This window comes from Camarhynchus parvulus, chromosome 25 (assembly GCF_901933205.1).
Source record: "Camarhynchus parvulus chromosome 25, STF_HiC, whole genome shotgun sequence".
Lineage (NCBI taxonomy): Eukaryota > Metazoa > Chordata > Aves > Passeriformes > Thraupidae > Camarhynchus > Camarhynchus parvulus.
Genome location: NC_044595.1, coordinates 1,260,449 through 1,287,273, shown reverse-complemented (window position 1 = coordinate 1,287,273; position 26,825 = coordinate 1,260,449). Strand labels below are relative to the sequence as shown.

General features: G+C 53.8%; 3 protein-coding genes across 3 annotated transcripts; all 3 read right to left on the bottom strand.

Annotated features, from left to right (window-relative positions):
- Window positions 1-5: 5 nt before the first annotated feature.
- Window positions 6-13,561, bottom strand: RPRD2 (regulation of nuclear pre-mRNA domain containing 2). Its single transcript, XM_030965351.1, is given in 14 exon segments — window positions 6-491; window positions 493-558; window positions 560-673; window positions 675-2,931; window positions 3,490-3,693; window positions 3,874-4,149; window positions 4,402-4,687; window positions 5,295-5,470; window positions 5,836-5,962; window positions 6,426-6,478; window positions 7,737-7,811; window positions 8,859-8,959; window positions 9,197-9,326; window positions 13,335-13,561. Coding segments are annotated over 14 exon segments (4,287 nt in total). The 5' UTR covers window position 13,561; the 3' UTR covers window positions 6-295.
- Window positions 13,562-14,952: 1,391 nt separating this feature from the next.
- PRPF3 (pre-mRNA processing factor 3) lies at window positions 14,953-25,613 on the bottom strand. Its single transcript, XM_030965262.1, has 16 exons — window positions 25,507-25,613; window positions 23,518-23,673; window positions 22,550-22,680; window positions 19,556-19,702; window positions 19,371-19,454; window positions 19,044-19,264; window positions 18,078-18,384; window positions 17,333-17,499; window positions 16,823-16,905; window positions 16,570-16,713; window positions 16,274-16,373; window positions 16,059-16,172; window positions 15,837-15,955; window positions 15,491-15,574; window positions 15,344-15,405; window positions 14,953-15,172 (listed from the first exon to the last, which is right to left on the bottom strand). Exons 2-16 carry the CDS (start codon window positions 23,660-23,662, stop codon window positions 15,026-15,028), a joined length of 2,055 nt encoding a protein of 684 aa, XP_030821122.1. The 5' UTR covers window positions 23,663-23,673; window positions 25,507-25,613; the 3' UTR covers window positions 14,953-15,025.
- Window positions 25,614-25,741: 128 nt separating this feature from the next.
- On the bottom strand, window positions 25,742-26,793 carry MRPS21 (mitochondrial ribosomal protein S21). Its single transcript, XM_030965526.1, has 2 exons — window positions 26,429-26,793; window positions 25,742-25,958 (listed from the first exon to the last, which is right to left on the bottom strand). Exons 1-2 carry the CDS (start codon window positions 26,509-26,511, stop codon window positions 25,778-25,780), a joined length of 264 nt encoding a protein of 87 aa, XP_030821386.1. The 5' UTR covers window positions 26,512-26,793; the 3' UTR covers window positions 25,742-25,777.
- Between the last annotated feature and the right edge of the window lie 32 nt (window positions 26,794-26,825).

The following is a 26,825-nucleotide window of genomic DNA, read 5'->3' as shown; positions in this document are numbered from 1 at the left end:
TTTCAGAGTTTTTCCTTTTTTTTAATTTTTTTTTTTTGTCTTAACTCTTTCAACTACTACTGAAGGTTTTATTTAACAGCAACGTGGCTTCTTCTCGTTAAAACATCGGTTTTGTGTCTTGTTTTTTTTTTCTCACCCAATGCTGGGGGTGGGGGGGGGGGGCTGGGGGGGCTGGGGCTAGAACCAACCGAAAAGTACAGAACATTTAATTTAGGAGAAGGTTACAGGAATCGTTGAGGGAAGGAAAAAAAGAAAAGAAAAGGAAAAAAAAAAAGGGGCAGCCCCGGGAGCTGCGTCAGTACCGGGGAGGGAAGAAGGGGCGCTTAGGGGTGAAGAAGGGAGCTCCCCCTCTGCTGAAGGGGGGCCGCGGCCGTTTCAGGCTCTGGAAGGGGTCTCTGCCGCCGAAGGGCTCCCGCGGGCGGAACTCGGCGCGGGGCGTGCGGAGCAGGACGGAGCCGCGGCCCCCGGAGGGCTCCCGGTGCCCCAGCCCGCGCGCTGCCCCCCAGCTGCTCCCGGGGCAGCGGCCCGGGCCCCGCGGGGTCTCGGGAGCGGGGCAGGGGGGTCCCGTGGCTGGCGCCCCCCGAAGTGCTCCTTCAGCGTCCCTTGCATCGTACCGTGCTCCTTGGGGAAGGCGCCGGCGCCGTGCTCCAGCGGGGCGGGCGCGGGGAACGGACCCCGCCGTGCTCCCCGCCGGCGGCGGCTGCGCTGGGAAGGGGACCCCGGCGTGATCCCCGGGCACCGGGGGCGTGGGGAACGGGACCCCCGCGTGCTCCACCGAGGGGGGCGGCGGGACGCCGTGGGGCAGCGGGAGAGGCGCGGGCGTTTCCTTGGAGAAGGGGTTGGCGTGATCCACCGACGGCATGCGGGGAGGGACCGGGTGATCCCTCGGGAAGAGGCCGCCGTGGTCCTTGGCGGGAGCGGGCGGGGGCACGGCGGGCGGCCCCACGGGCTCCCGCGGGAAGGGGGTCCCGTGCTCCAGGGGAGGCGGAGCGAGGGGCGGCGGCGGCAGGTGGTGCTCGAAGGCGGAGCTGAAGTTGTTCGTTCGGAAGTTGTTGACGCTCTCCGGGAAGGGCGGCACGTGCTCCTTGTAGGGCGCCGGGAAGCCGCCCATGCCGGGCAGCTCCGAGGAGCCCGAGGGGCCGTTGTCGAAGGCGCTCCCGCCGCTGCTCAGCTCGAACCAGCCCGCCCGGCTCCCCTCGCGCCCGTGGCCCCGGCTGCCTTTGCCCAGCACCCGGATGGACTCCACGGTCTGGATGGGCTCCCCCGACATGCCCCGGCTCGAGGCGTTGTGGTAGCCCAGCGTCTCGATGGGGGCCCCCTTCTCCTCGGTGCTGTCGGGCAGGTCCAGGCAGGAGGAGGAGACGCGGGTCTCGATGCGGTAGTGCTCCTCCGGCGGCTGCGGCTCGCCCTTCGCAGCCCCGGACAAACTCCCCACCTCGCCGGAGCTGCTTTTGGGAATCTGCCCAAAATGCTTCTCCTCGGAGGGTTTGCGGGAGGCGTTTTTGAGCATGTTCTTGAACTCGATGGTGGAGGTGGCGGAGATGGAGGAACCCAAGGGTTTGTCCCCGCCCGCCGCGGGCGCTCGGCTGGCGGGGCTGGGAAGGGCGTTCTGGGGAGAGAAGAGCGAGGAGCGGTGGGGAAGCGCGTGGGGCGAGTCCGAGTATTGCTTCTGCGGGAGGCCGGGCTTGGGCAGGCTGCTGTGGTTGGAGTCTGGTGTGAAGAACACGTCGTTCTTGCTGGGTGACGGGGACCCGTCCGAGGCCGAGTCCTTCCCCCTGCGGCCGTAGCTCCCAAACATCCCTGGCGATGAGGCCAGAGGGTCGCAGCTCTCGCTCTGATCCAGGATGGACCTCATGGCCGGGGGGAAGGATGGCTTCACACCAAACTCCTGCGACCGCTGCCCATAGCTGGACAGCACTGGCTGGTACTCTGCAGAATCGGGGAGTTTACTCGATTTCAGGATAGACTTGACCGGCTTCTTCTCCAGGTTCAACATGGCCGAGGGCGGCGGCCCGGAGTAGTCGAAGTCACGGTAATCCTCGTCTTCTTGGAAAGATGTATCTGGGTAAAACTTCTCCTGGGAGGAGTCCATCAAGGAGGAGGGCATCTCCCTGCTGTCCACAGGTGGCTTGTACAGGCTGGCTGGGGACTCCCTGCCAAGGCCGAAGGGCCGGTAGCCATGCACAGAACTGGGAAGTTCTTGGGAATATCCATCATCCCGGCCCTGCAGAGGAGACCTCGTGCTGCTGGGAGTTGAAGAACCAGGGCTCATGATTTTTGACAGCAGGGAGATTGTGTCGACGTTGCTCGACGTTGGCTTGTCCATCATCTCGTCCTGGGTGGGCGTCCCGCTGCGCTCATCACGCACTGGTGTCCCGTCCACATTGTCCATGGAAGTGCTGGTGGGACCACGCTGGAAGTCAGAGCTGTGACTCTCCGTTGCCATGCTGGACCCCAAGCTGCTGAGGATGGGAATATTCAAGTTCAGGCCACTGAAGCCAGGATTTCCCTTCAGGAAATTGTGTATCTTCATCTCCAAGCTGGGAGAAGGGGGTTCTGATTCCAGCTTGGCTTTTGAAATTTCGGAGGATTGACCCAGTGAGGTTTCTGTTGGCAAAAGGGAGGAAGGACTGGTAGGGTGGGAACTGGAAAATCCCAGGGAATTAGTTGGTGGCTTAAAACCAGAGCTTGACAGTGCTGGGGTATGTCCGACGGGAGCCTTATTGACTGAAGTGGAGGAAACCTCTGCGGTGGTTGAGTTTGGAGAATAACCAAAACTTTTGGCTATAAAGGACTGTGGATTGGAAGGAACATTCCTTCCCTTCAAGCACGGCACGGTTGTGTTGGCTGGCGATGCCGAGGTGCTCTGGGAGGCAGGTTCTCCTGACTGAACGGTGCTTCCAGCCACGCTCTGCAGCAAGGACGACAGCCCTGGAAAACAGAACTGCTGCATCAGGTACTGAGGGCAGGGGCAAATCACCCCAAACCTCCTAAGTTGGCACTTTACACCCCCCCAGTCTCCAGCCACAAAGAGGACTGGATTTTGCTGCACCCAGTGAGGTGCAACATTCTGCCAGAGGCTTGGATTGATGTACAAATATAAATTACACCATCGAGTCAGGTGGGTGAGAACTCATCCTGGTCTGCAGCCAGGAGTGGGGAAACCTGCCCTGCTGGCCAGGTGACCCTGGCAAGGTGCCAGAGCAGGAGCAGAACCTCTTGGTCTCCTGTCCTGTTCAGGGAATGTTCCAGATACGTGTGATTCAGCCACAGCACAAGCAGGAAGTACAGGGAAGTGACAAATCTCACTGGTCCGTGACACCTGAGCTACCTGAGAAAGACCATCCACACGTGCCAGAGGCGTAAAACATTCCAGTAACGTTCTCCTTCCTCTGTTCTCACTTTAGGACAAGCAGAGCAGCACGTTTCAGCCTGGCCACTGCCCTCACACACCTGCCAGCCCTCCTTCCCCAGCACCCACCCCAGTACCTTGCAGCGCTGGCGCTGTCTGAGTCTGGGTTTTGGAGAGAGCTGACAAAATGCTTTCTGGAGTTATCTCAACTTTGGAGAGAATATTTGCTAATGGATTCGAAGGAGCAGATGGGGTTCCCAGGACAGGAGTCTTCAGGCCACTGGTGAGAGCTGAGGGGCTGGTCGGGGTCCCAGGCGAAGGTCTCGAGGCAGGACTCACACCTGGGGCAGGAGCACAAACCACTCACCTGAGCTGCTCTGGCAACACATGTGACTCAGGTTCCCCCACAGGCACAACCAGACCTCTGAGAGCAGTAACTCCCTCATGTTTATTTTGAGATAATTAAAGGTTTAAATGATCACCCAGCTCCGTTAGTGCCCACAGCCCGGCTCAGCACTCACCTGTGCTCTTCATCACCGACGTCAAACTGCTCAGGATGGAGCTGATCTTGGCCAGGTCCACGTTGGCCAGGTTGGGTAAGGCAAGTGCTGGTGCCAGAGGGATGGGAGCTGTGCTCACCACCTTTGGAGCTGGGGGTGTTGGAGGGGCTGGGGCTGGTGTGGCCACTGTCCCCGAGGCTGTGGCAGCCACAGCAGCCGATGGCACCGCTTTGGGGACACTCTCAGTCTTGGCAGGGGCCGGGGCTGGAGCAGCCTGTTTGTCCTTCCTCTCCTCCACTGCAGCAGAGAGGGGAAAACAAAAGCAGAAAGGTCACTCAGTCCCTTCAAAAAGACTCAGGGAACATCAATGGTGATTCCCACAGATGTAAAAACATCTTTGACAAGTGTTTTGGGAGATGGAAGTGATCACAGTGGAACTGGGACTTCCCTGCCAGGAGATTCAAACCCCAGCTTTGTGCCTCCTCCACATCCCAAATGAAGCTGGAAAAGACTGGTTTCTCCTTTAATTCCCACAGCACAATCACATACCAATGATTTTAGACGTGTCATCCTCCACATCAGAGAGCTCCATGTCTTCCACATCCCGATTATCTGTTGCAGGCTCTGGAGAAACCATCTTGCGTCCTCCAGCTGCTGGAGAGCGGGTGCTGTTCTCCTCCCCCATGCCCTGGAAAGGGGACTCAGAGCCCGTTGGAGATGGAGCATCCATGCTGGGAGAAGGGACAGGAGACTCCTCGGGATCAGGAAGGGTTGCCTTCAGCTGGTCCAGCTTTTTCTTCAGGTTGCTCACTCGGTTAGCAAATGTTTTATAGGCCTAAGGAAGGAAGGATACTGGACTGGGGATCTTTCATGCCTCAGTCACTTCCTTAAGGAAGCAACACAAAGCCTGAGAAAACCAATTCCAAACCCCTGGACCCTGCAGTGGTAAGAACTCAGCTTCTCCATGGGACTCACAGGGCAACAACCACAAAAAGCGGGGAGGATAAAACCTTTTTCCACAGAATTAAAACAATTTTCATAACCCCCCCATATTTTAACAAATGTGTTCAGCCCATCTGGGGCTTTTGGCAGGTTCTGGAGGGTGCTGGTTGTTTTTCTAACATTTTACTACTGTCCTTTTTTTGCTCATCTAATTCTCACATAAATCCCAAGTTTCCAGAATTGAGGATTTGTCACACTGACTGTAATTTTGCCCTGTTTAAGAATCTAGAGTGTATCCAACATTCCAGCAACACACACAAACTGAGCTTCAAACTGCTGCATTTTGAGAGCATATCCTTATCTTAACCAAAACCTCTTTGGAAACCTCTTTGCTTAAACCAACCCCACAAACTTTTTAATTTGGGAATAAAGAGATGAGGTATTTTCCAGGCTCTGAGGTGCTGTTCCACCTGTGGAGGATCCAGAAAAGTCACACTTACATTTGCCACCACCTTGACTTCTTTGTACTGTGCCTCGTAGAAGATGCCGGCGTTCTCCAGCGCCTCGGTGAGCGAGGGGCCGTTCTTCACTTGCTTGTCCAAACCATTGACAAATTCCTCCAGCTTTGAACTTGCTTCTTCAAACTCCTTGGAGAACTTCTTCCCTCCTGTTTTATCTGCAGGGAGATGAACACACCATGGAAATGAGGCAAACCACACAAGTGTGGCCTCAATGGCAGCACCCAGGATACTGGGACAGTGGAGCTGCACAATCCCAAACCACCCTGGGATCTGGCAAGGGATGACCAGGGCCTGGTTTCTGGCAGAGTTTTGGTTTTCAGACAGTCATTTGCTTGGTCTGAGCTCTGCACCTGAAAAGTTTCCACAGAAATTCCACCTAACCAAGATTTTTGGCTCCTGATTGCTGAATTCTTAACATCACTCTGAAATTCTGGCATTTTCCAGACATAAATTCTGGCATTTCCCATCTTGACAGAACTGAGGAGCTCCCACAACACCTTCAGTGCCCTCAGGGCTTTACCTTTCAAGCACTTGAGTGTCTCAGTGCTGCACACATCCACCCTCATAGTGGAAAGCTGCTTCTCCTTCAGTTCTATCTGATCCTCCGAGCGTTTGTACAACAGCAGCTCATCAATGAGGGACTGGGGCTGGAAAAAAGCAAACAGGAAAAGCCTCCTCATCACATTCCAGGGAAGAGAAGCCCTGCCTCTGCTCTGGTCCCAGACTGCTTCCAAGCAAGAGCTAACCCAGGAACCATGTGGAGCCTGGGATTTTTAACCTCAAATTTCACAACGAGCAAACCTGGGCTGAGCAGGAGTTACAAATCCACAAATCTCCTGGTTATGAGCAGGGACAGGTCTTTTTTATTTACTCCCCATTTCACTCTACAGGTGCCATGAATATGTCCCACTCTGTCAGGGGACTGAATTTACACCTATTTCTTGCCACCAACTCCTCAGCCACCTCAAACTCCTCTTCACAAGGATGTCCTGAGCTTGCCCTCCCCATGTCAGCCCCAATGCTGCAGGTGGCTCTTGGCCTGGGGTCACCCCACATGCAAACCCCAAGGTGGGGATCAGTGCCACGGGTCACTTCCACTCACAGACTTACTCGGAATTCAGCAACAATCTTGGACTTCAGAGCAGCTTTGGGGTTGGTGGAGGCTGTGGGGAAAAAGGAAAATTGTGAAGAAATTAAGGAACTGCATCCCCGTGGAAAGTCAGTCACAAAAGGCAGCCTAATAAGAGATATTTGAAGATCATTTCATGTGTTACCCATCACATCCTCCCCTCCATGCAGGTGTCCCTCAGTGCTCCAGGCTCCTGGTAGCTCATGGGGACATGGACAGGCACAGCTGGGTTGGGACAGAGCCCAAAAAGTGACACTGCTGCTGTTTAACATGCTCTGAACACTTCCTGGGCACACCTTTTCCTCAGGAAGACAAATCCCTGCAAGGTCAATCTACCAGCTTTATCCAAGGAGTTACAGCTCTCTGCAAGGAAGGGAATGTTATTCCCGAAGTGCCAGACCTGGAGCTGCCATGGAGCCCAGGTTTCCTGTGGGCAGAGCTTCCCTAGGGCCCTTCCTAGGTGTGACCATGCTCAGAGCTTTAACAACTCTCACACCTGGTTACAGGGGTTGGGGGGATGAATCCTGCTGGCAAGAGACTGAATCCATCAGATTCTGGACAAAACAGGACAAACAGGAAGGAAGAATGAGCTGATGAGAAGCAAAGCACTAAACCCTCCATCCACGCTGGATCCAGCCCAGTTCTGTCTGGGAAAGCAGCTTCTGGTTTGTTAAGCCCAGGAATAAACACTCCCAAATCTTTTTATGTTCTGCTGTCACCACCTGATGTCCCACATGTCACACATCACACCTGGTGTCCCATGGCCATACCTGATGTCCCACATGGCACACCTGACATCTCACCACCTCTGTGGGGACCACTCAGGGTGTCGGTGCAACGTGAGATCATTAAGGTCACTCTGTTAAAATAAATTCTCTCCTGCTGGTCTGGGTTCTGGATTGTCACATGTCACATCCTGTCCCTGCACTGCCAGCTCCAGGTTCCTCCTCCCAGCCCAGCCTGCTGAGGCAGCTCCTGAGCATGAAGGGAATGTCCATCTCCTCCTCCTCCTCCTCTCTGTCTTCTCTCCATCTCTGACCAGAGCAGTTTCCAAGAGGTTCCACCAGCTCCTTCCTCTCCTGTCCACAACCTCTGCTCTCAGATCTTATTTTTGCCTCATTTCTTTTCTTTCCAAAGTCTTTTTTTTCTACCAACACCTCCTTGGTGTGCACATCTTGGGGCCCTTGTGAGCCTGCAGGCTCAGCTGGCTCAGCCCACGCTGGGCTCAGCCCTTCTGCTCCTTGAGCAGCTAATTTCTGCATTAGTGCACAGAGTTCACAGTGGTTCCTTACTTTGTGATTTCTTCCACGGCTTATTCGGTTTGTTCAGAGACTCTTTCAGCTGCTTCTGAGTTTTGAAAGTGGTACCTGGAAAAACATTTCATTTTTGGCAGTCTGGCATTATGGGATTCCTGTCAAAATCTGGTTTTTGGTGCCATACAGTTGCACGGTGAAAGAGTGAACAGAAATTTGTTTTAAAATACCTCGACCAACTTCCTTAGAGGAGCTGCTGGATGCCCAAGAGAACCTCAGTTTACTCAGGAATGCAGCAACCTGGGGGTGGTCTGCCATTTTTAAATCAAGTTTCTGTTTGCCCTTACACTAAGGCAGTTCAAAAAAATCACAGTAAAAAGGGAAAACACATGAAAATCTAAAAATGAAACTCTTTAGGAAGGCTGTAATGGAATCAGCATCAAACAGACAACTGCTGCTCACTGGGAAAGCAGCCACAATACCTGATTTAGCTGGAACCTCACAGACCTGTTTTCCAGTCCCAGAAATGAGCCATTTCAGAGCAAAAAGCACAAAGGTCACTTCTCAGCATGCAACACCCAGCTCAAGCCTGTCCTCGTGCCACAGCCCGACCCAAGACACCACATTCCTCCTGCTGTGATGGCCACTGACCCTCAGACCACACCTGAGGGCTTCCTGAGCACCTGCAGCTCTTCATGATGGGAGGAAAGCCAAAACCTGGACTGATTTCCACTGCTAATTCCTGGTTTTAACCAACTCCACGTGTTTCCTCCCTAAGGACTTGAGGATTCTTCACCCTCCAGCTTTGCTCCTGCCTCTTCCTACTCCACAACCACCAGACTATGAATGAACAGGACAAGGAGGTAGAGCCAGAGCACCCTGCTCAGGATGTGTAGGATCATTTCAGCCTCATGTTCTGTTTGCTCTCAGCTGGAGCAGTTCCAGCTCATGTGAAAGAATTCACAGCTGCCTTAAGAAAGGTACAAAAGAGGTGAAGCAGGAGAATCCAGCGCTGCTCACGTCCCACACTTGGTTATGTTACAGCCTGTGCCAGGTGCAAATGCCCCTCATTCCCCTCAGTGACCCCAGACTATTTCTACAATTTCAGTGAGCTCACGTGGCAGTTTGTAAGGTGAGAAATGCAAAGGGTAAGGAACTTACTCAGTGCTTCTTTCAGTGCCAGAATGGTTTCCTCAGGGTACACGTTTCTGTCCTCCCAGATTTTGAAGATTCTTTCGATGGATTTGGAAACTGATGGATCCCTGCAAGAGAAGAATTCTTTACCCTCTGACTGCAGGACACTGATGTGAGGTTTCCCTCACCCCACAGGATAATTTGACCCAAACCACTCCCCTGTGCAAATTAAAACCCACACATGGCTGTTCAAATAGAATTCTTGAAGTTCTGCTGATTTTTCTAGAGAGTTGGAGATGTCAGAAGAAAACTTCCCCCTTTTTGAGACACTCAGCCTCCCAAGAGCCCGTTAGTTCATTACTCACTTCACTAATGAAGCAGCCTCAGGAAGCACCTCTGCAAAGGTGTCCCGAAAAACAATGGCATTTTTCCTCTTGCAGTTCTGTATGACATCATTGGCCAAGTAAAAAAGGTTCAGCCGATGAGGAAAAGCAGCTGAGGACAAAAGAAAATTGAGAGTCAGCATCAGACACAAGAACCACAACAGCCACACTTTGATCCCAGCACTTCAGCACTGCTTTTGGGAAAGTTTCAGAGTTTCCAAAGTCCAGCAGGCAAACCTTGAGGGCTACAAAGGACATCTTTAATTTACAAATGATCTTTAGACTTCCCCCAGCTGTGCTTGCTCCTCTGACCCTCCTGATGTTCAAAAGCTCCAAAGTGAGTTACTTCATCAAATCCCTTCCTTCAGGGGTGGGTGGGTAAACTTAGGAAACTCATTCACATGCAAATGATGGTAACGAGCTCCTTCATTTCATTAAAGGACACTGCCAAGGATTAAACCAGAGGAGCAGTGCCAAAAGGTGTGTTGTCACCTCTCACCTGCCCATGTCACCCCTGGCTGCAACCAGAATCACTTTTTATCTACAGATCCCTCAATTCTCTTATCCTGCTTCATTTTCCAGTTGTGTCTACCTTGGTTGAGCCATTTCCCACAGCATGGCTGCACCTTGCAGCTCTCCTGGTCTCCAGGATTCCTCTCAGGAAGCTCAGCATCCTTCCTGATCCAGAGCCCTGGGTGAGGAGCTCACCCCTCACTCACAACCTGAAAAAGCTCCCAGCAGAAACATTCCTGTTTCTGGATCACAAGTGAACAAAGTTCAAAAGGAAGATCCTGCACAGAAGATCCTCCTCTGAGGGGAAGCAGAGCTGAGGACACAAGAAAAGGCTTAGCTCAGATGGGTTCTCCTCTCAGAGGCTGACGTCCTTAAGCCTCTCTGAGCCCCTGCCAGCAGCACTGGGCTCTGCTGGCACTGAGCCCTCGAGCATCACTCCAGGCTGGGGTGAGGAAGGGCACAGGGACAGAGCCCTCAGGAAATCCCTGCTCCTGAAGCCCTGTCCCTGCACTGTCCCTGCCCCAGGACACAAGCAAAGGCCTGAGAGTCACTGCCAGCAGCTGCTCACTCCCAACTCTGCATGGAGCCCCAGGACCCACATCCCAGGAGGAGCTTTTATCCCTGACCCTGCTCCTCTGGCCACTGCCACCTCACGGAGCCCCAGCTCCTACACTGCAGGTGGAGCTTCTGTCCCTGCTCCTGCTCCTGCGCCACTGTCACCTCACAGAGCCCCAGTTCAGGAGCTTTTGTCCCTGACCCTGCTCCTCTGGCCACTGCCACCTCACAGAGCTCCAGCTCCTACACTGCAGGTGGAGCTTCTGTCCCTGATCCTGCTCCTGTGCCACTGCCACTTCACAGAACCCCAGTTCAGGAGCTTTTATCCCTGACCCTGCTCCTGTGGCCATGGCAACCTCATGTAGCCCCAGGTCCCACATCCCAGGAGGAGCTTTTATCCCTGACCCTGCTCCTCTGGCCACTGCCACCTCACAGAGCTCCAGCTCCCATATCCCAAGAGAAGATTTTCCAGCCCAGACTCAGCAAGCCAAGGATTTATGACCAGAACCTGTTGCTCACATCCTGTGCCCTGAACATGCTGGCAGGACAGGCTGAGGTGGGTTTTCTGGAGCACACAGTGCTCTGCTCTGCTCTGCCCCGAGGGCTGGGAATTCAACTGGAGCAGGGCTGCACTCTGCCTGGTGCTCCAAAACAATCTGCAGCCAGCTTTCCCCAAAATGCCAGCCTCAATAATCTCTCAGATCATCATCCCATTGGAATGGGGCTTCTGTGATTTAGTTAAACCCTGTGCTTGAGAGCCAATTCTCCTGCTGCTTGCTGGATCTGGATGTTCCCTCCATCCCAGAGACATTTCACCAGCAGACAGCAACGATTCCACATCTTAATAACATAAAATAGATTTCAAAGAATTATAAACCTTTGGTTCAAAGAATTATAAACCTTTGATTTAAATGATCCAGCATCTACACAGCAGAAGGAAATCTGGAGCAGGGCTCCAGCCTGATGCTGACCATACAGAGCACCACTTGCCCAGAGCAAAGTTAGAGCCACAGGTTATAAACCCACATCATACAGGAGGGATGCTGGCTCCAGGGGAAGGCTATGGACATGATCCACAGAGAAAACCAAGTGTTTCTGGCTGCAATGGGCTGTATCCAGCGGGTGAACAGCTCCTCTCAGCTTAAAGCAGTGAGGAAATGTGGGCAAAGAGGAAACTGCAAAGCTGAGCACACTCCAAAGCAGGCACAATGGCACCAACAAAAATGGCATTTCAGAGGAGCCTATGGATGTGTTTAACTCACACTGAAACACTCAGACCAAACCCTCCTGCAGGGACACTCAGATTCCCATCAGGAACTTCCCAAAGGTGAAGATACAGAAGGATGTCCTTGCAGGAACATTCCCGTTGGGAAGCCCTGGCTGGGACCAGCATGGCTCAGAAGCAAGATGCCAAAGCAACAGCAACATGGCAAATAGCAGCACCCCTGTTTTTCCTGAAAATACAACAATTCTGTGCCCCAGGAACCCAAACCCCACCACATTCCCCCTCACCAGGAGGGTCTGATGTGTTGATAAGAGCTTTGGAGTTAAACATTTAAATGCTGAGAAATGAACTCAGAGCCACCTGTACTTGCTGTGGCTGGGACAGGGACTTCCCAGTGAGAACTGTGAGGTCCTTGGGGCAGAGGATGAAGAGAAAAGCAGGGAAAAAAACCCCTATGGAAGCAGGGAATAATCAAACAATCAGGGGTCAGGGCATGGCAGCATCACAGCTGCTGTCAAGGATTGGGTGAGCAGGATAAGATGGTGAAGGAGGGACCTGGATAAAAGGAGGGGTGTGGAGGTGAGATCCCCACAAGGGCTGTGAAGGGAAACCTTGAAAGAATTCCACAAATATCCAACAAGAATGCCAGGCTGGGGCCAAGGGCTCAGGGCAGGAGCTGGGGCAGAAACAGGGCATGGAGGACCTGCAGGTGGGAACAGCTCAGTGGCTTTTGATGAGCTTGGGAAGGGGAAAGGAGGGATGGAGGAGCAATGAGGGCCTCAGAAGAGCCAGGACAGCTGTGAGAAGGCCACGTCCAGAGGAGCTGGCACATCCCAAGGAGAGATGGGCTGGATTTTCTTCAGGGGCATGCACTTGGAGCAGAAGGGGAAAAGCCCCAAGGATGATGCCACAGTGCCAAGGGGTGTCCAGGGGAGGAGGATTTCCAGGAGAGGTGGCAGTGACAGCAAGGCAAGAGTTCCCAGGGCACTTCCTCCAAAGCTCTCACCTTCCTTCTCCTTAATTTCACAGAGTACAGACAAAACAGATCAAACTCTGGGGAAAGAGGATCTCCTGCATTCTGCAGTAGTGCCTTGAGATCGAACCCCAACTCTCCCAAATCTCCCAAAAGGTTCAGCACACAACAGACCAACACTTTGGGATGGGAATGTTATCTCCATGTTCCTACCAAGCAAAGCTTCCTTGAACTCCCACAAGAAGAGCCAAACCTTCCCACAGCAGCGGAGATAACACTGCTGTGCTGAGCCTCTTGCCAAGAGCAACCTTCTCCCTCCAGGTCAGGGACACATCCCGATGGGCACTGCAAACCCCAGAACTGGCACCCAGACTGTCCATGCCCACCCCAGGCTGCTCCAGGCACAGAAACAGCTCCTTGAGCCCCCAAAGTGCTGCTTTAGGAGACCATGGATTCCGGAGCACAAAGGTGCCACCACTGAGGTGCACACCAGCATGTTGGGTTCCTCCCAGGATGACAAGGTGATGCACACGCGACAAGAGGGAACCTCTTTAAAGTAAAAGGGACAGATTTAGGAGAGGTGTCAGCAAGGAATTCTGGCCTTTGAGGCCCTGTCACAGGTAGCAGGGAACAGCCGTGCCTGCCCTATCCCCGCAAGGGTCCAAGGCCAGGCTTGGAACAACCCGGGCTAGTGGAAGATGTCCCTGCCCATAGCACTAGCCGGGCTTTTAGCTTTTCCAACGCAATGACGAGCCCGACCCTGCCCCGCTGCCGGTCCCCGAGTGCCCGGTGCGGGCTCGCCGCCGATGGCGGGGCCCCGTTCCGCCCCGGCCGCCCCCCGGCCCCGCACTCACAGCGGCGCAGCCACTTCATCCAGTGGTACACGATGGTGCTGTGGTGCCGCTTGTTCTCCAGGCACCACGAGGAGAGGCCCTGGATCGACTCCATCGTGTTGGTCACCGCCTGCAGCTTCCTGTCGAGCGAGGCCTCGAGCGCGCCGGCCGCGGACGAGGCGGCGGCGGCCGAGGAGGAGGAGGAGGACGAGGAGGCCCGGCCGCCGCCTCCGCCGCCCGCCGCCATCTTCCCGCGCTGCTCGCGGCCGGGCCGCGCGGGGGGCGGCGGGGCGGCGCCTCACGGGGCCCAGGGAGGGGGCCCGGGGGGATCGAGCGGGCCCGGGGGGTGCTCGAGCGGTGCGAGGCGGTCCCGGCCTGGGGTGGGGGAAAGGCTCGGCCCGGGCGGGTGCAAGAGGCGGTGGCGGCCCGGAGGGATCGCGGGGGGGACCACGGGTAGTGGCCGGGCGGTGCCGGTAGGCGGTGCCGGTACCCGAGGCGGTGCCGGTACCGGAGGCGGTCACGGCCCGGCCCCCCGCGCGCGCCGCCCGCCCCCCGCCGCCATTTTGTGACTCCCGCACACCGGCGGGACGCGCACGCGCACGCCCCGCCCCCTCCCCGCCGCGCCTGCGCGCGCGCGCCCGCCCCGCCCGGCAAGATGGCCGCCCCCCCCCCGAGCCGTTTGTCTCCCCCCGCTTCCTGTCCGTGAGGGGGCGGAGAGCGCGCGAGCATAAAAACGGCGTTTATGCCGTAAATCCCCGAATCACTGAGCTTGGAAAACACTTCTGAGCCCAGCCCGTGACCGATTCGCAGAGAAACTGTGTGAACCACATGCAGTCGTTCCTAGGACAGAACCAGGGATGGGGATTCGAAGAAATTCCCTCATGTCCAACTGAACATGGCCGGACCTCCCTCAGCACAGCTTGGGGAAGAGGGGAAGCGGCTCCTGCCCCCCTCACAAAGTCAAACACAGCAGCATTGACATCTTTTGCCCCTGTGAAAAATGCGTATTTTATGATTGGCTTTTCGCAAATATCGAAATTGATATTATATGTGTTTTGTTCGAAAGTAATGCTGTATTAATTCTCTTAAGTAGTGTGTTAAATATAGTTTTAGGTTGTAACAAAATGTTAAAATAGAAACTATGCTATGTAGGATACTTTTTTCCTAAAGAAAGGACTTGCACCGAGATAGCAGTCACAGTCCACCTAAATCTTTCAGAGAAAGAGAATTTATTGCTCCATTATCAGGAGAAACAAACTTCTTTCCACCTCACTTGGGCAGGACGATGTCGTCAGGATTATGAGGAAGAAGTTGATGATGACCAGACAGAATCCTGTATTTGAATGGAATTTATGCATCATGTATGAGGTGTACGAATATGCAACAGGCTATTATTTTTAAGGGTTAATCCTCTGGTAACGTGGGTCCTTTCTTCGGCTTATGCTGGCCAGAAAAAGGTACCATTGTCTCATATTGTCCTAATTCAAATTGTCCAAATCATTATCACTCTATATTTTTATAACCATTTTATTACTATGAAACTTTTAAAATTAAAAAAAATTCAAGTGATTGGCGCTTTTCACACCCCCCTTTGACCCAAAACCACGCAACAGCGATTTGTTTTAAAAAATATGTCTTTAATAGGGGTGCTGAGGAGAGCGAGGGGAGCCGTGTGGCTCGGGGGCTGTGGGGCAGGAGCAGCCATGGCAGGCTCAGTCCGTGGACTCGAGCACGGACTCGCTGAGCGCCAGGTCCCAGTAGTGCTCGGCGCTGTGCTTCTTGAAGTGCTCCCGCGCCATGTTCTCCGTGGGGCACTGCTTGAACTTCATCTCGCCGAAGCTGCGATCCTTCGCCGTGCCCTGGTGGGAGATAAGGGGGTGAGGTGTCAGCCCAATTCCCACCTGGCTCCAGGGGATGTGGGGAACGCGGCAAGATGTGGTTTTATTTAGGTTACAGCTCAAGGAATGGGATGGGAAGTTGGATCCCACCTCAGCCCCATCCTGGTGTGGAACATTTAAACCACAACTCACCTCCCAAACCAGAGAGCATTTGTTTGTTTTCTTAACGGACTCCTCGTCAGACTCATCATCATCTGCAAAAACCCCACAATAAAGCTTATTTAGCCCCTGAAGTGGAGCAGGACTCCCCCCCTCTCCCAGCAGCACAGCATTCCTCACCCTCTCCCTTTGTGTTTGACGTCTGCTCGTCCCACTTTATTCGATGCAGCATAAGACGTTTGAATTTCTTCTGTGCTTTCGGGCCTGTGGAAGAATCAAGACTCAACATCCTCAGAAAATCTCTTAACCTGCAGCTAGCAAAGGTTCCCTTCCTCATGGAATGATTTGGGTTTTCTGACTGGATTACTGCACTCTGCATCATTAACGATGTAATTAAGGGAGTTTCTAATTGCCTCCTCACTTCCTTGTCCTTCCCTAACCCTGTCACCAATTTCCATAGCAATTCCTGCTGGAGGCAAGCTCCACAATGCTCTGTGGTGACCCAAGCCTGCCTAGAAGTCCTCACCTCCTTCTACCACCACCACATTGACATCTTTGTGCAGAACCACCACTCCTGTGAGGTACAGCTGCCCAGCATTCGCCTCGATTTTGAATTTTTTTGCTGGATTGCTCAAGTTTCGAACCCTAAGGAAAAGATGAAAAAAATTCAAATATTTGTGAAAAAGCAGAACTGAGAGGTCCCTCTGTCCCCCAAGCTCACCTGTGAGATCCCTCTGAGCTCACTCACCTGTACACAGCTATGTGAACTCCCTGGGAAACATCTTCCTTGAGCTTTTTCACCTTCTTGGCTTTCCGCTGCTCTGCCGTGAGCTTCCTTGCTGCGTTTGCCTCCTCGTGAGCCCTGGAAACAAACAGCACTGAAAAGACTGCTCCTAAACAAAACACCAGCACTAAATCTACCCAAAATTGTCCCAAAATGTCACAGTACAAGGTGCCACCTACTTCTGTCTCTTAGCCATCTGTGCTCGGACGTGAGCTTCCACCTTTGTTGGGTCCTGCACAGCTTCTGTGCCCAGCACCCGCATCAGGTTGGAAATCCTCACTGCAAGGGAATGGAAGAGGTGCTGGGAGGGCTCCTGTTGGAGAGAGGCTCCCACTGGACAGCTTTTTCCCATCAGAACAATTGCAAAAACATAAACCTCAGTGTCTGTGTGGATTTCAGATCCCTGGAATCCCACCAAGGCTGTGCTGCTGTGTCAGCATTCTCAAAGCCTGCCCAGGGCCTGGCTGTCACTCACCTTTGGGCTCTGGTGGTGGCATCAGGCCCAGCCTGACCTTCTCCTGCAGCTCCTTCTGGGCTTCTCGCCGTGTCTGGCGCCGTAATTTCTTCTGCTCTTTCTTTGTTAAATACACACCCAGGGTCACCGGCGTGTCACTGTCCACTGGAGGGAAATGAGACCATCAGGAATGTGCCTGGAGGATCCAGGGGGACACAGGCAGTGCCACACAGAGGGGATCGGGCTGCTGGGTGCCCCCAAGCCAGGGCCATACCCGGGGGGTTGAGCTGGGCTGGGTGCTCCACCAGGTTGGTGATCCCAAAGTATTCGTCTTTCTTTGAGGTCGTGCCACCTTTTCTAGAAAGGAGAGAGTTGGGCATCATGGCAGAATTGCCAGCATGAATTCCTGCACAAATCCCAACCCAGAGCTCGAGGGGATGAAGGAGACCCACGGTGGTGTTAATGTACAGGTGTTTTCCCCCATTTTGGGGTTCAGAAGCAGGGCCTCACATCCATTGTGAACACAACACTCATGCTTGGAAATAAAACTAAACTTCCCCAACTTTGGGCTAAAATATCCCTCCAACTCTACAGCAGCTGCCTACTACAGCCCCCAGAGAAACTTTGGGAGCAAACCCAGTGCCTGGATTTTGGAGATGGAGGTGGAATTTGATGCTCAAGCACAAATATCTGGCCTGATTTCCCATGTGCTTCCCACACCCACCGTGCAGCTCCTGAATTCCTGCTGTGGCAGAACCATCAACACCTGGAAATAAATACTCACAAATCCAGGCCATTGGGGATGATGTAGGAGTCCCACCACTCAATCTCTGGGATTTCCCCCTCTTTCAGTTCCTTCTTAGGGGTGATCAGAGCCAATTTGGTGGAAGTGTGAATCCCAGTTTTCCTGGCAGCCTGGGAGATCTCTGCCTGCAGCTTTTCTAGCTGAGCCTGAGAAGGAAAATGGAACAGAAGGGTCATTCCAAAACTCTGTGAAGAGCTGAACACAAATCACCTGCTGATTTATCTGGGTCCTCAAACAATCTGAAGCAGAGAGAAACCACACAGCACATGATGGTGCGAGGGGAAGCTCCCAAGACTGCCAAAACTCTGCTCTTGTTCTTGAGCCTTTCAGGACCATGGAACATTCTCAAAGGAACAATCCCTCTAGGAACTGTATCCCTAAATCTCCCTCTAGGGATTGTATCCCTGGACTTTTTCTCTCCCCTTCTCCCCACGAACTTGGAGCATTTTAACAAAATTCCTTTAAATCTCCACTTCTGAGTTGGTCACTCAGCCAGACAGAGATCTGTTCTCTTGGGAACTTTCAATGTTTTGTCAAAAAAAGGAGATTTTGCCCTTCAACAGGTGAAGACAGTGGTGAGAAAACCCCTTGCTGACTTGGGCACACACCATCCCAACAAAACCAGGGTTTTTAAGAAAAAGTTTCAGGTGATTTGACTGGAAAACTCCTGAATCAAAGCCAGCCCAAGAGAGGAGAATCCCCTCCTACCCAAGACCTCTGATACCTTTGTTCTCAACCTCTGGGCAATTTTCTCAAATTTGCCTTTTTCATGGAACTTAAAGGTGCGTTTCTGCCGCTGGGCCGGGGTTATGGAGACCCGGGGGTCAAAGTATGTGTTTGATTCCATATCTTCTGAGGGCTTTTCCTTCAGCTGCTGCTTGAACTGCTCTCTCTTCACTGCTCTGATGTTGGCCTTCAGGGTGGGCATGCGGTGGGTGAGCTCGATCTCCTTCCCACTGGCATCCACTGTCCGGCCCTGCTCATCCAGGATCAGAGGTGTTGGCTTGGTCTGATCCTTCAGCTCCACTTTCCTGGGGGGCAGGACAAGATATGTTCTATTCAAATGTGAATACAGCACAAAATCAAAGGAAATTTGAGCTTATTTTCATGGTTTCTGTATTTTTACAGCTCATCTGTACTGCCAGAAGAGACTCCAACCTTGGAGAAAAGACTCCAATCTCAGCCAAGAGAGGAGGAATCTCCATTTCACCTCTTTTAATAAAAAATTTGTTCCTTCAGCAGCAGTTAAGGCCATTGCTGGGGAACCAGCAGCAGTGGAGAAGTGTCACTGTAATATTTTCTGAAAAATCCCTTTGCCAGGATTTCTTCTCCTGGGAAGCTGAGAAGCCTCAAAGAAAAATGAAAACAATAATTATCTGATTTGCTTCTCCCGTGTTTTGCTGCTTTGGAATGTGGTATGGAGATTGTTTGATTGGTTTCATGTGAATTGTTTTTCCTTTATAACCAATGAAGAGAGAATCACAAGTTTTCATTATCATTCTTTGTAGCCTTCTGTATGTACCCTTTATTCTTTAGTATAGTTTTAGTATAGCATTCTTTTATATATTAATAATAATATAAAATAATAAATTAGCCTTTTAAGAACATGGAGTCAGATTCACTCATCTCTCCCCTCATTGGGGTTGTCAAATTCACCAGAGAAGCCTTTGGGGTTCACCCCGGTACTCACGGCCGCGCGATGCCCATGGCGTGCAGGTTGGCCAGCCCCACCATGTTGGCATTGCCAATGAGCCCTGGTTTCAGTGCCAGCTGAGCCTGGATCCTGGCCTGCAGCTCTGCAGCTTTCCTGGCTTTCTCAATGGCATCGTTCATGAACGTGGCTGCCTGAGAGGGCTGGATGGTGTTGCCGATGGGGAGCCGCTCCGATTGGGACGAGGAAGAAATTTTGGGCTGTTGAAAAGAGAAGGAAGTTTTGATCCATGCTTGTTCCAGCAGACCCAGGCAAATATATCACAGCTGAAACAGGGGCCAGGGATGTGGGGGATTTGCCTGTTACCTGTGGTGTTGGAGGACTGATGAAACTGAGCTGTTTTTTCCTCTCCTCAATCTGTCGCGTGGCTGCCTCCATCATCTGTTTGATCTGTAGGAAAAAACAGACAGTGAGTTTTCCTTTGCTCTGTTTGGGATACAAGTTAGGATAAGCTCTACACTCTGTGGGGACACAGCCCAGCTAAGACTGACCTGGAGCTTAGTCAGCATCCCTGGGCTCTCTGATGGTGGGCCTGGAATGACTTCAGGCTCATCCTCAACCTCCTCGAACCGTGGGATGCGCCGTTTCTTGACACCAGAGGATTCCTTGGACACCTCAGAGTCATCACCAAACACATCCTAACGTAAGGAAACAGCAGAAAGCTGTGGTTAGAACAAAATGTTCTCCTCCCAGAGCAGGATTTGAGATGAGAAACCACCAGCATGTCTCAGCTCCGGCTCCGTAACGCAGAATTCCAGGGTGGCATCGTGCAGGCTGAGCCCAAGCCCAGCCTGGGCCCTGCTCCCCCACCAGAGAAACACCAATGAAGTCCATGCAAGAGGAGGAGACATCACAGGGATGAGCCTGCCTAACAGCACCACTGCTTCCCCTGGCTGCTCAGAGAGGGGAACTGGCACTGAGGAGATGTGGAAAGACAGAAAAAGCCTGCCCAGAGCTGATCTGACTGGGATAAAAAGACATTTCCATGTCTTCCACCAATTTGAGAGGGTTTGGTGAAGGAATCTGTGCTGTCCTATCAAGCAAAAGGAGGATGTGGCTCTGTTCCCAGGGAGTGTTGGGACACCTGCAGCATTCCCTCACACTCCAGAGAAGCACAGCTCAGAGAGCACATGGAGCCCCTCTGGTGGGCTTTCAACAGCCTCAGGTCACCAACCAAAAGGCACAGCACATTTTCCACAGAGCTCTGGTCAGGCCCTGTGGATTCCATCACCAGTGCCTGGTTTGTGTGTGGAAACCTGGATGTAGTATGTGTGTCAAGGTGTTATTTGAAAAGAAAATATACACACCGGTTGGGAGCGTTAGTTGCAATCCCTTCTTCACTACAACGGTTCATATCCTACAAGGACACTTCCTCAGCCACACAGGTACTTCTTGGAAAACCTACAAGTTCAAGAGAAAGGACTTGCCCATAGTATAAAGTGTGGAAACTTTACGTTCAGTTCCTGACCTTCCCAAGCCATGACCTACCCCAGAGTGAACCGAGGAGCGGCAGCTGGCCCTGGGAATCAGCACTGCCCAACGCCATGGGGACAACAGGAGCCAGGAGAAATCCCTGGCCACAGCCTGTGCTGGGGTCAGTCTGGGCAGGGTCAGTCAGTCTGAGAGTTCTGCCATGGCCTGACCACCTCAGAGACCAGTTTGTGTTCCTGCAGGGTCCAGGCAGACCCAGAGCGCGATGGATGAGTGCCAAGAGATGGGATTGCAGAGACAAGAGCGAGGATTCGGCAGGAGGAACATCTCTCTCCGTGCCAGGAGCCAAGAGAAGAAGGAGAGGTTTCTGCTGTTGCTGCCCAACCCAGCTTCTGGCTCAGGCAGGAACACCAGCAGTGCTCAGGCCAGACACTCCTATGGCTTCACTGGGGAAGGGTCCCCTGCTGCAGCCCCAGCCCTGCTCCTGCTGCCATCACCAGATCCTTGGACCAGTGACAGATCCCTCTGCCAGTGAGAGATCCCTGCTGCCATCACAGATCCCTCTGCCAGTGCCAGATCCCTCTGTCAGTGAGAATCCTCTGCCAGTCCAGATCCTCTTCAGTAGAACTGTGCCATCACAATCCCTGCGCCATCACCAATCCCTCTGCCAGTACCAGATCCCTCTGTCTGCCATCACCAGATCCCTGCAGCCATCACCAGATCCCTGCTGCCATCACCAGATCCCTGCTGCCATCACCAGATCCCTGCTGCCATCACCAGATCCCTCTGCCATCACCAGATCCCTGCTGCCATCACCAATCCCTCTGCCATCACCAGATCCCTCTGCCATCACCAGATCCCTGCTGCCATCACCAGATCCCTGCTACTATCACAGATCCCTCTGCCATCACCAGATCCTTGCTACTATCACAGATCCCTGCAGCCATCACCAGATCCCTCTGCCAGTGAGAGATCCCTGCTGCCATCACAGATCCCTGCTGCCATCACAGATCCATCTGTCATCACCAGATCCCTGCTGCCATCACCAGATCCCTGCAGCCATCACCAGATCCCTGCAGCCATCACAGATCCCTCTGCCAGCACTTGCTCTCCCCAGCACGCTGTCAACACACTCCTGCCATCCCCAAGTGGTGGCACTGCCAATGTCCCCACCTCTGCCATGCCCAGGGGAGCACCTGGACCTCCAGGCCTGCTCAACCCTCACACTCCCACAGCCCCAGGGACCAGCTCAGCACCCACTGCCATGGAGGGAAGAAAAGAATTCCTGGAGGGAAATGAGGAGTCCCAAAGAGATGCAGATCCTGAACAGGACTGCTCTGGCTCACTGAGGTGCAGTGCTGGCTTCAGTGTTGGGGAAACCCAGACTGCCCTAAAATAGGAACCTCAGGAAGAGTGAAAGGAACATCACTGTGAGCAGGAGCAGCACAGAGAGGGCCTGTCAGACTTGGCAGAGTGATGGCAAAATGGAATTCTACAGGATGCTGAGAAAAGTCCTCAAGAGAAGAAAGGAAGTGAAAACAGCCTTGGATGCACCTTTCACCATCCCAGGCAAGGGAGAAACAGCAGAGCAATGGAATCTCAGCTGGAATCAATGCTATGCTAGGACAGGAGTTGCCAAAAACCACCTATTGTTGATTCTGGGTGGAGAAAGGGAATGAAAACCCCCCAGATCATCCACCAGGTGCTGTGTCAGGGCACAGGGAGCAATGGGACATCACTGGGAGCAGCTGTCCCAGGCTCCAAATGAAAATACAAGCACAAGGAGCACTGAGAAGAAGAGAGATGGATCCCCATGGATTCACTCCAGCAGCCTCACAGAAAACCAAAGCCAGGCTTCCAGCTCGGCTTTGGGAAAGAGAACCACAAGGTAAAGGCTCCCACACTTCACCACGGAGAGGAGTCATTTCTCTTGAACATTCCAAGCTGTACCTCTCTGGAAGAGGAGAGTGTGCCAGAGCACCAGTGCTGCCTGCAGGCCACCCAACCACAGGAATAAACCAATCAATAATTAATAATCAATAATCAATAATCACCTTGAGCTCTCGTTTCCTGTTCCGGTCGCTGTTGGATTTGGAGTGCCGGGAGCTCCGTCCTTCCTCCACTGCCTCGAAGAGTTTGTCTACAAATCTCAGGGTGGAATCATCCAAGAAGGGTTTGAGGTGGTCTGCAAAAGAGGAAAATCCCATCAGTGCACAATTCTGAGCTCGAGGTGGGCAAGAGGATGGAGAACACACAGAGATTCCTTGGGAAATGGAAATCATTTAAATTTAAGCGTGATTCAAGTCTATAAACTTCAGGTGTGATTCAATTCAAGTGTGATTCAAGTCTACAAACACAGGGAAGCCTCTGGGATGTGTGCATTGTATTGTCAGGAACTTTAAGGGATTAAAGCAGAAGCAAAGCAGAGCTGTAATGGGCAAAAAAAGCACCCTAGTCAAATTACCATTTCCAGTTCCTTAAATAAAGAATTAATTTTTACTTGTTGTATTTTTTAACACATCCCAAGGTCTCCAGGTGAGTCTGGTAGGGCTGTAATGGGCAAAAAAAGCACCCTGGTTAAATTACCATTTCCAGTTTGTTGAATAAAGAATTCATTTTTACTTGTTCTATTTTTTAATACATCCCAAGGCCTCCAGCTGTGCCCAGCCTGACAGATTTTCCCCCTCCTCACCTCACAGAGGGTGAGAGAACCACCCTGCTTCCTCTCCTTTCTTTTTTTTTTTTTTTGTTTTTTTTTTTTTTACACCCCAAAGCCGCCCCTGAAAAAAGAGAAAAAAACGCCCCTCCATCCTGGTGAGGTTTTGGGGCTGTTTTCCATCACCATTTCCTTGAATAAGGAATTAATTTTTACTTACTGAATTTTTTTAACACATCCCAAAGCCTCCAGCTGAGTCTGGTCTGACAGATTTTCCCCTCCTCACCTGAGAGAACTGCCCTGTACCCCTTCCCCTCCACCCTGATGAGGTTTTGGGGTGTTTTCCAAGGCCAGCTCTGGACATACCAGCTGCTTTTTTCTTGTCCATGCCCTTGCCCACGCAGTTGAGGGCAGCAGTGACCACGGTGGGCTCCGAGAAGCCGAGCACTCGTTTCACCGTCTTCTCGATCCATGGCTTCAGCTCGTCCAGCTCCCGCTTGGACAGAGACATCTCTGCTCAGGCTGCAAGGAGAAACGTCAAACAGAGCCCTGGGCTTCATCACCTCGTCCCAATCATCTCTTTGAGATGAGTTTTTGGAGAAATGTGTCACGCTTGAGGTAGCTCTGCTACTGTAGGTGGTGTGAAATCAGTAGGTGGTGTTGGGAAACGGAAAAGTTTTAATAAAAGGCAAAATAACAAAGCTCTTTAGAGAAAAAACTCGAGTTAGATGCTCTTGAAGAGGCTCTTGCTCTTAGTAAAGCACCCCACAAGAGCAATTAGTTCTCTTCTTTTTCTAATTAATTGCTTAGGTGACACCTTTTGGCTTCTGTCCAATTTCCTATCCTTAAGGTTGAGGTGAAGTCCCTAAAATCTTCTTCTGTCCAATTTCCTATCCTTAAGTTTGAGGTGAAGTCTCTAAAATCTTATGTGAAGTGTCCTTTCACCTAAATGAAGAAAGAAACTTCTGGGCTTTTTATTTTTTTTAGGAGATAAAGGATAATTTAGTCACTTTGTCAAGAGGAGGCACATTCCTACAATCACCTCCTCCCTCAGGATCAGCTCCATGGCTGGGAAAAGCTTTTTGGGGCTAAAATGAGGCAAACCCCACGAGGAGGAAGGTCTGAGCCCCTCAAATCCCTCCATGGGGTTGGGAAAGAGAGAAGCACTGTGAGGGGAACATGTGGGACAGGAGAACCCCCCTTGCTCTCACTGACCCCACAAAACAACCTGAGCCCCTTCCCCAAGGTGCAGCCCCGAATCTGGGCTGGTTTCTGACACTCACATCCCCTCACTCACAGCCTGGGCTGTGGCTGCAACTGCTTTTAACTGAGCCCTAATAGGATTTGGGGAAATCTCCTTAGGGCTGAGCTGGAGCTCGGCACCAAGGTGGGGCTGAATGGACACCGGGGAATGGGGTCTGGGGTCAGGAATCCATCCTGGGAATGGGGTCTGGGGTCAGGAATCCTTCCTGGGATTGGGAATGGAGTCAGTTATCCTTCATGGGATTGGGAATGGGGTCAGTTATCCATCCTGGGATTGGGAATGGGGTCAGGAATCCATCCTGGGATTGGGGTCTGGGGTCAGGAATCCTTCCTGGGATTGGGAATGGAGTCAGTTATCCTTCATGGGATTGGGGTCTGAGGTCAGTTATCCATCCTGGGATTGGGGTCCCGGGGTTCATTCCTAACACAGCCCCTGATTCCAGGTCCATGAGCAGTCCCAGGAGGTGATTGCTGCTCCCTCCAGAGCCTGGAAACCTCTGCAGGTTCTGCTTTTCCCGGCAGTTTCCTTACAGCCAGGTTCAAACACAGCCCAAAGCCGGATCCTGGCGCTTCCCCCACGAGTTCTGAGCCGGCAGAGGCTGAGGACAAGCAGGACTAACAAATTACAGCGCCGAGACACCAACAGCACCGAGCGCGTCCGTAATAAACCACAAAATTCGTGTAATTAGAGCCGGGTGAGGCTCCACCAGAGCTGAGCTAGCGGGGAAGCAGCAGCTTCGCTTCACGGCTGTTCCCGTGTGGCACCGGGACAGCGGAGCCACCGTGGGGAGGGGACCCAACCCCCGGAACCGGCATCGGGATCAATGAACGCGGCCGAGCACCGCCGCGGGTCTGCCTCACACGGACAGACAGACGGAGCTCCGGAGACACGGAGCTCCCACCGACCCCGCTCGCGCACGGCCCGGCATCCCCCGGTGCCGCGGAGCTCCGCCCGGGGCCCGGCCCGGCCCCCTCAGCGCGGCGCGCCGGGCCCGGGGCCACCTCAACCACCGCCTCCCTCCCTCCTTCTCGGCACCCCGCCCGCTTCCCTCGTTCCCTGCACGCCCTCCGAGGCCGCCCAGTTTCCCTCACCGGCGCCGTTCCCTCACGCCGCTCCCGGTCCCGGCCCGGCGGCCCCTGACGGTGACGGCGCGTCGGGGCGGAAGCGGAAACGCGCGCACGGCGCGTGCGCGGCCGGGGGCGCGCGGGGGCCGCCGGGAAGGCCGGACCTCGGAGAGGCGCGCGCGCTCAGCCCCGCCCATAGCCCCGCCCACCAACCACGCCCCTTTCCCCTCACGCCCTCATTAACCAAACTCAATTAAAACAATCAGAGCCAGAGGGTTTTTATTGGGGCAAGACTCCCTCAGCACCCCGGCCACGGGTCCTGGCGGGCGCTCCTGGCCAGGAAGGCGATCCTGCGCGCCATCTCGGCGCAGTACACCCGGCGGCACGCCTCGAACGCCCGCCGCCGCCGCGCCCGGGTCGGCTTCTCGTAGTAGCGGGAGCGCCGCACCGCATCGGCCACGCCGTCCTGCGCCAGGATCCTGCGGGAAGGGAGAGGAAACAGCGGTGACAGCGGCAGGGAAGGATCCGGAATGAGCCAGCCCACGCTGCCAGCCCCGGGCACGGCCCGGTCCCGGTGCCGCTCCTCGGCCCGGTGCCCCTGCGCGCCCTCCGCTCGGTCCCCATGCGGACCCTCGGCTCCTTCTCCTCGCCGTCCATCCATGAGGGGAGCGAGGAGGGGAAGGAACCCCCCGAGCTCTGTTTCAGGCGGGATCTACGAAGGTCTGTGAGCAGACAGCTCAGAGATGGCGCCGCCTCCTCCTGCGCTTCCCGAGGAATATTCTTTTATTTCACTCTGCTCGCCCAATCCCAGCGGGCGGCAGGACGTGCAGCTTACAGGAGAAGCCCGGCACGACCCTTCCGTCACTTTCTACTCCAGAAATTCTGGTTCTGAACCCAGTGCGTGAAGGAATTGGAGCCCCTCCGGACCCCCGGTTTCCCCGGTCCTCACCGGTTGAGGACGCCGTACGCCGCCTCCACGTTCCCGTTCTGCACCATCACCGTGCGGCCCACGAAGCGCAGGTGGTTCGCCATGGCTGCGGGATGGGGCCGCTGGAACCGGGCGGCCCCGGGGCTCGGAGGAGCCGCTCCCTCCTCCCCGCGCCCCGGCACACGGCAGGGAACCCCGGGTAGAGAGGGGCCGGTGCTTCCCGCCCCGCTCCCGGGGACACCGAGGGACCGAAGGGAGCCCGAAGGGAACACGGCAGGAACCCCGCGCCCCCGGTCAGGCCGTTCCCGGTAGGGTCCCGGTCCCGACTGACCCCGGTGAAGCCGCGGCCGCTCCGCGCCGGTACCGGAAGCGGCTGAACGGCGGAATTTCCGTTGGGAGGGATTTCCGGTACTACCGG

Bases quoted from the DNA above. Each gene is read 5' to 3' on its own strand.
- PRPF3 (XM_030965262.1), bottom strand. From the start codon at position 23,662: ATGTCTCTGTCCAAGCGGGAGCTGGACGAGCTGAAGCCATGGATCGAG. The intron at 18,385-19,043 runs GTGAGTACCGGG...CCTGCCCCCCAG, and splicing joins GCCATGGGCATCGCGCGGCC to GAAAGTGGAGCTGAAGGATC. The intron at 15,173-15,343 runs GTGAGTTGTGGT...ATCTCCCACCAG, and splicing joins AATGCTCTCTGGTTTGGGAG to GGCACGGCGAAGGATCGCAG.
- MRPS21 (XM_030965526.1), bottom strand. From the start codon at position 26,511: ATGGCGAACCACCTGCGCTTCGTGGGCCGCACGGTGATGGTGCAGAAC. The intron at 25,959-26,428 runs GTGAGGACCGGG...CCCTTCCCGCAG, and splicing joins GCGTACGGCGTCCTCAACCG to GATCCTGGCGCAGGACGGCG.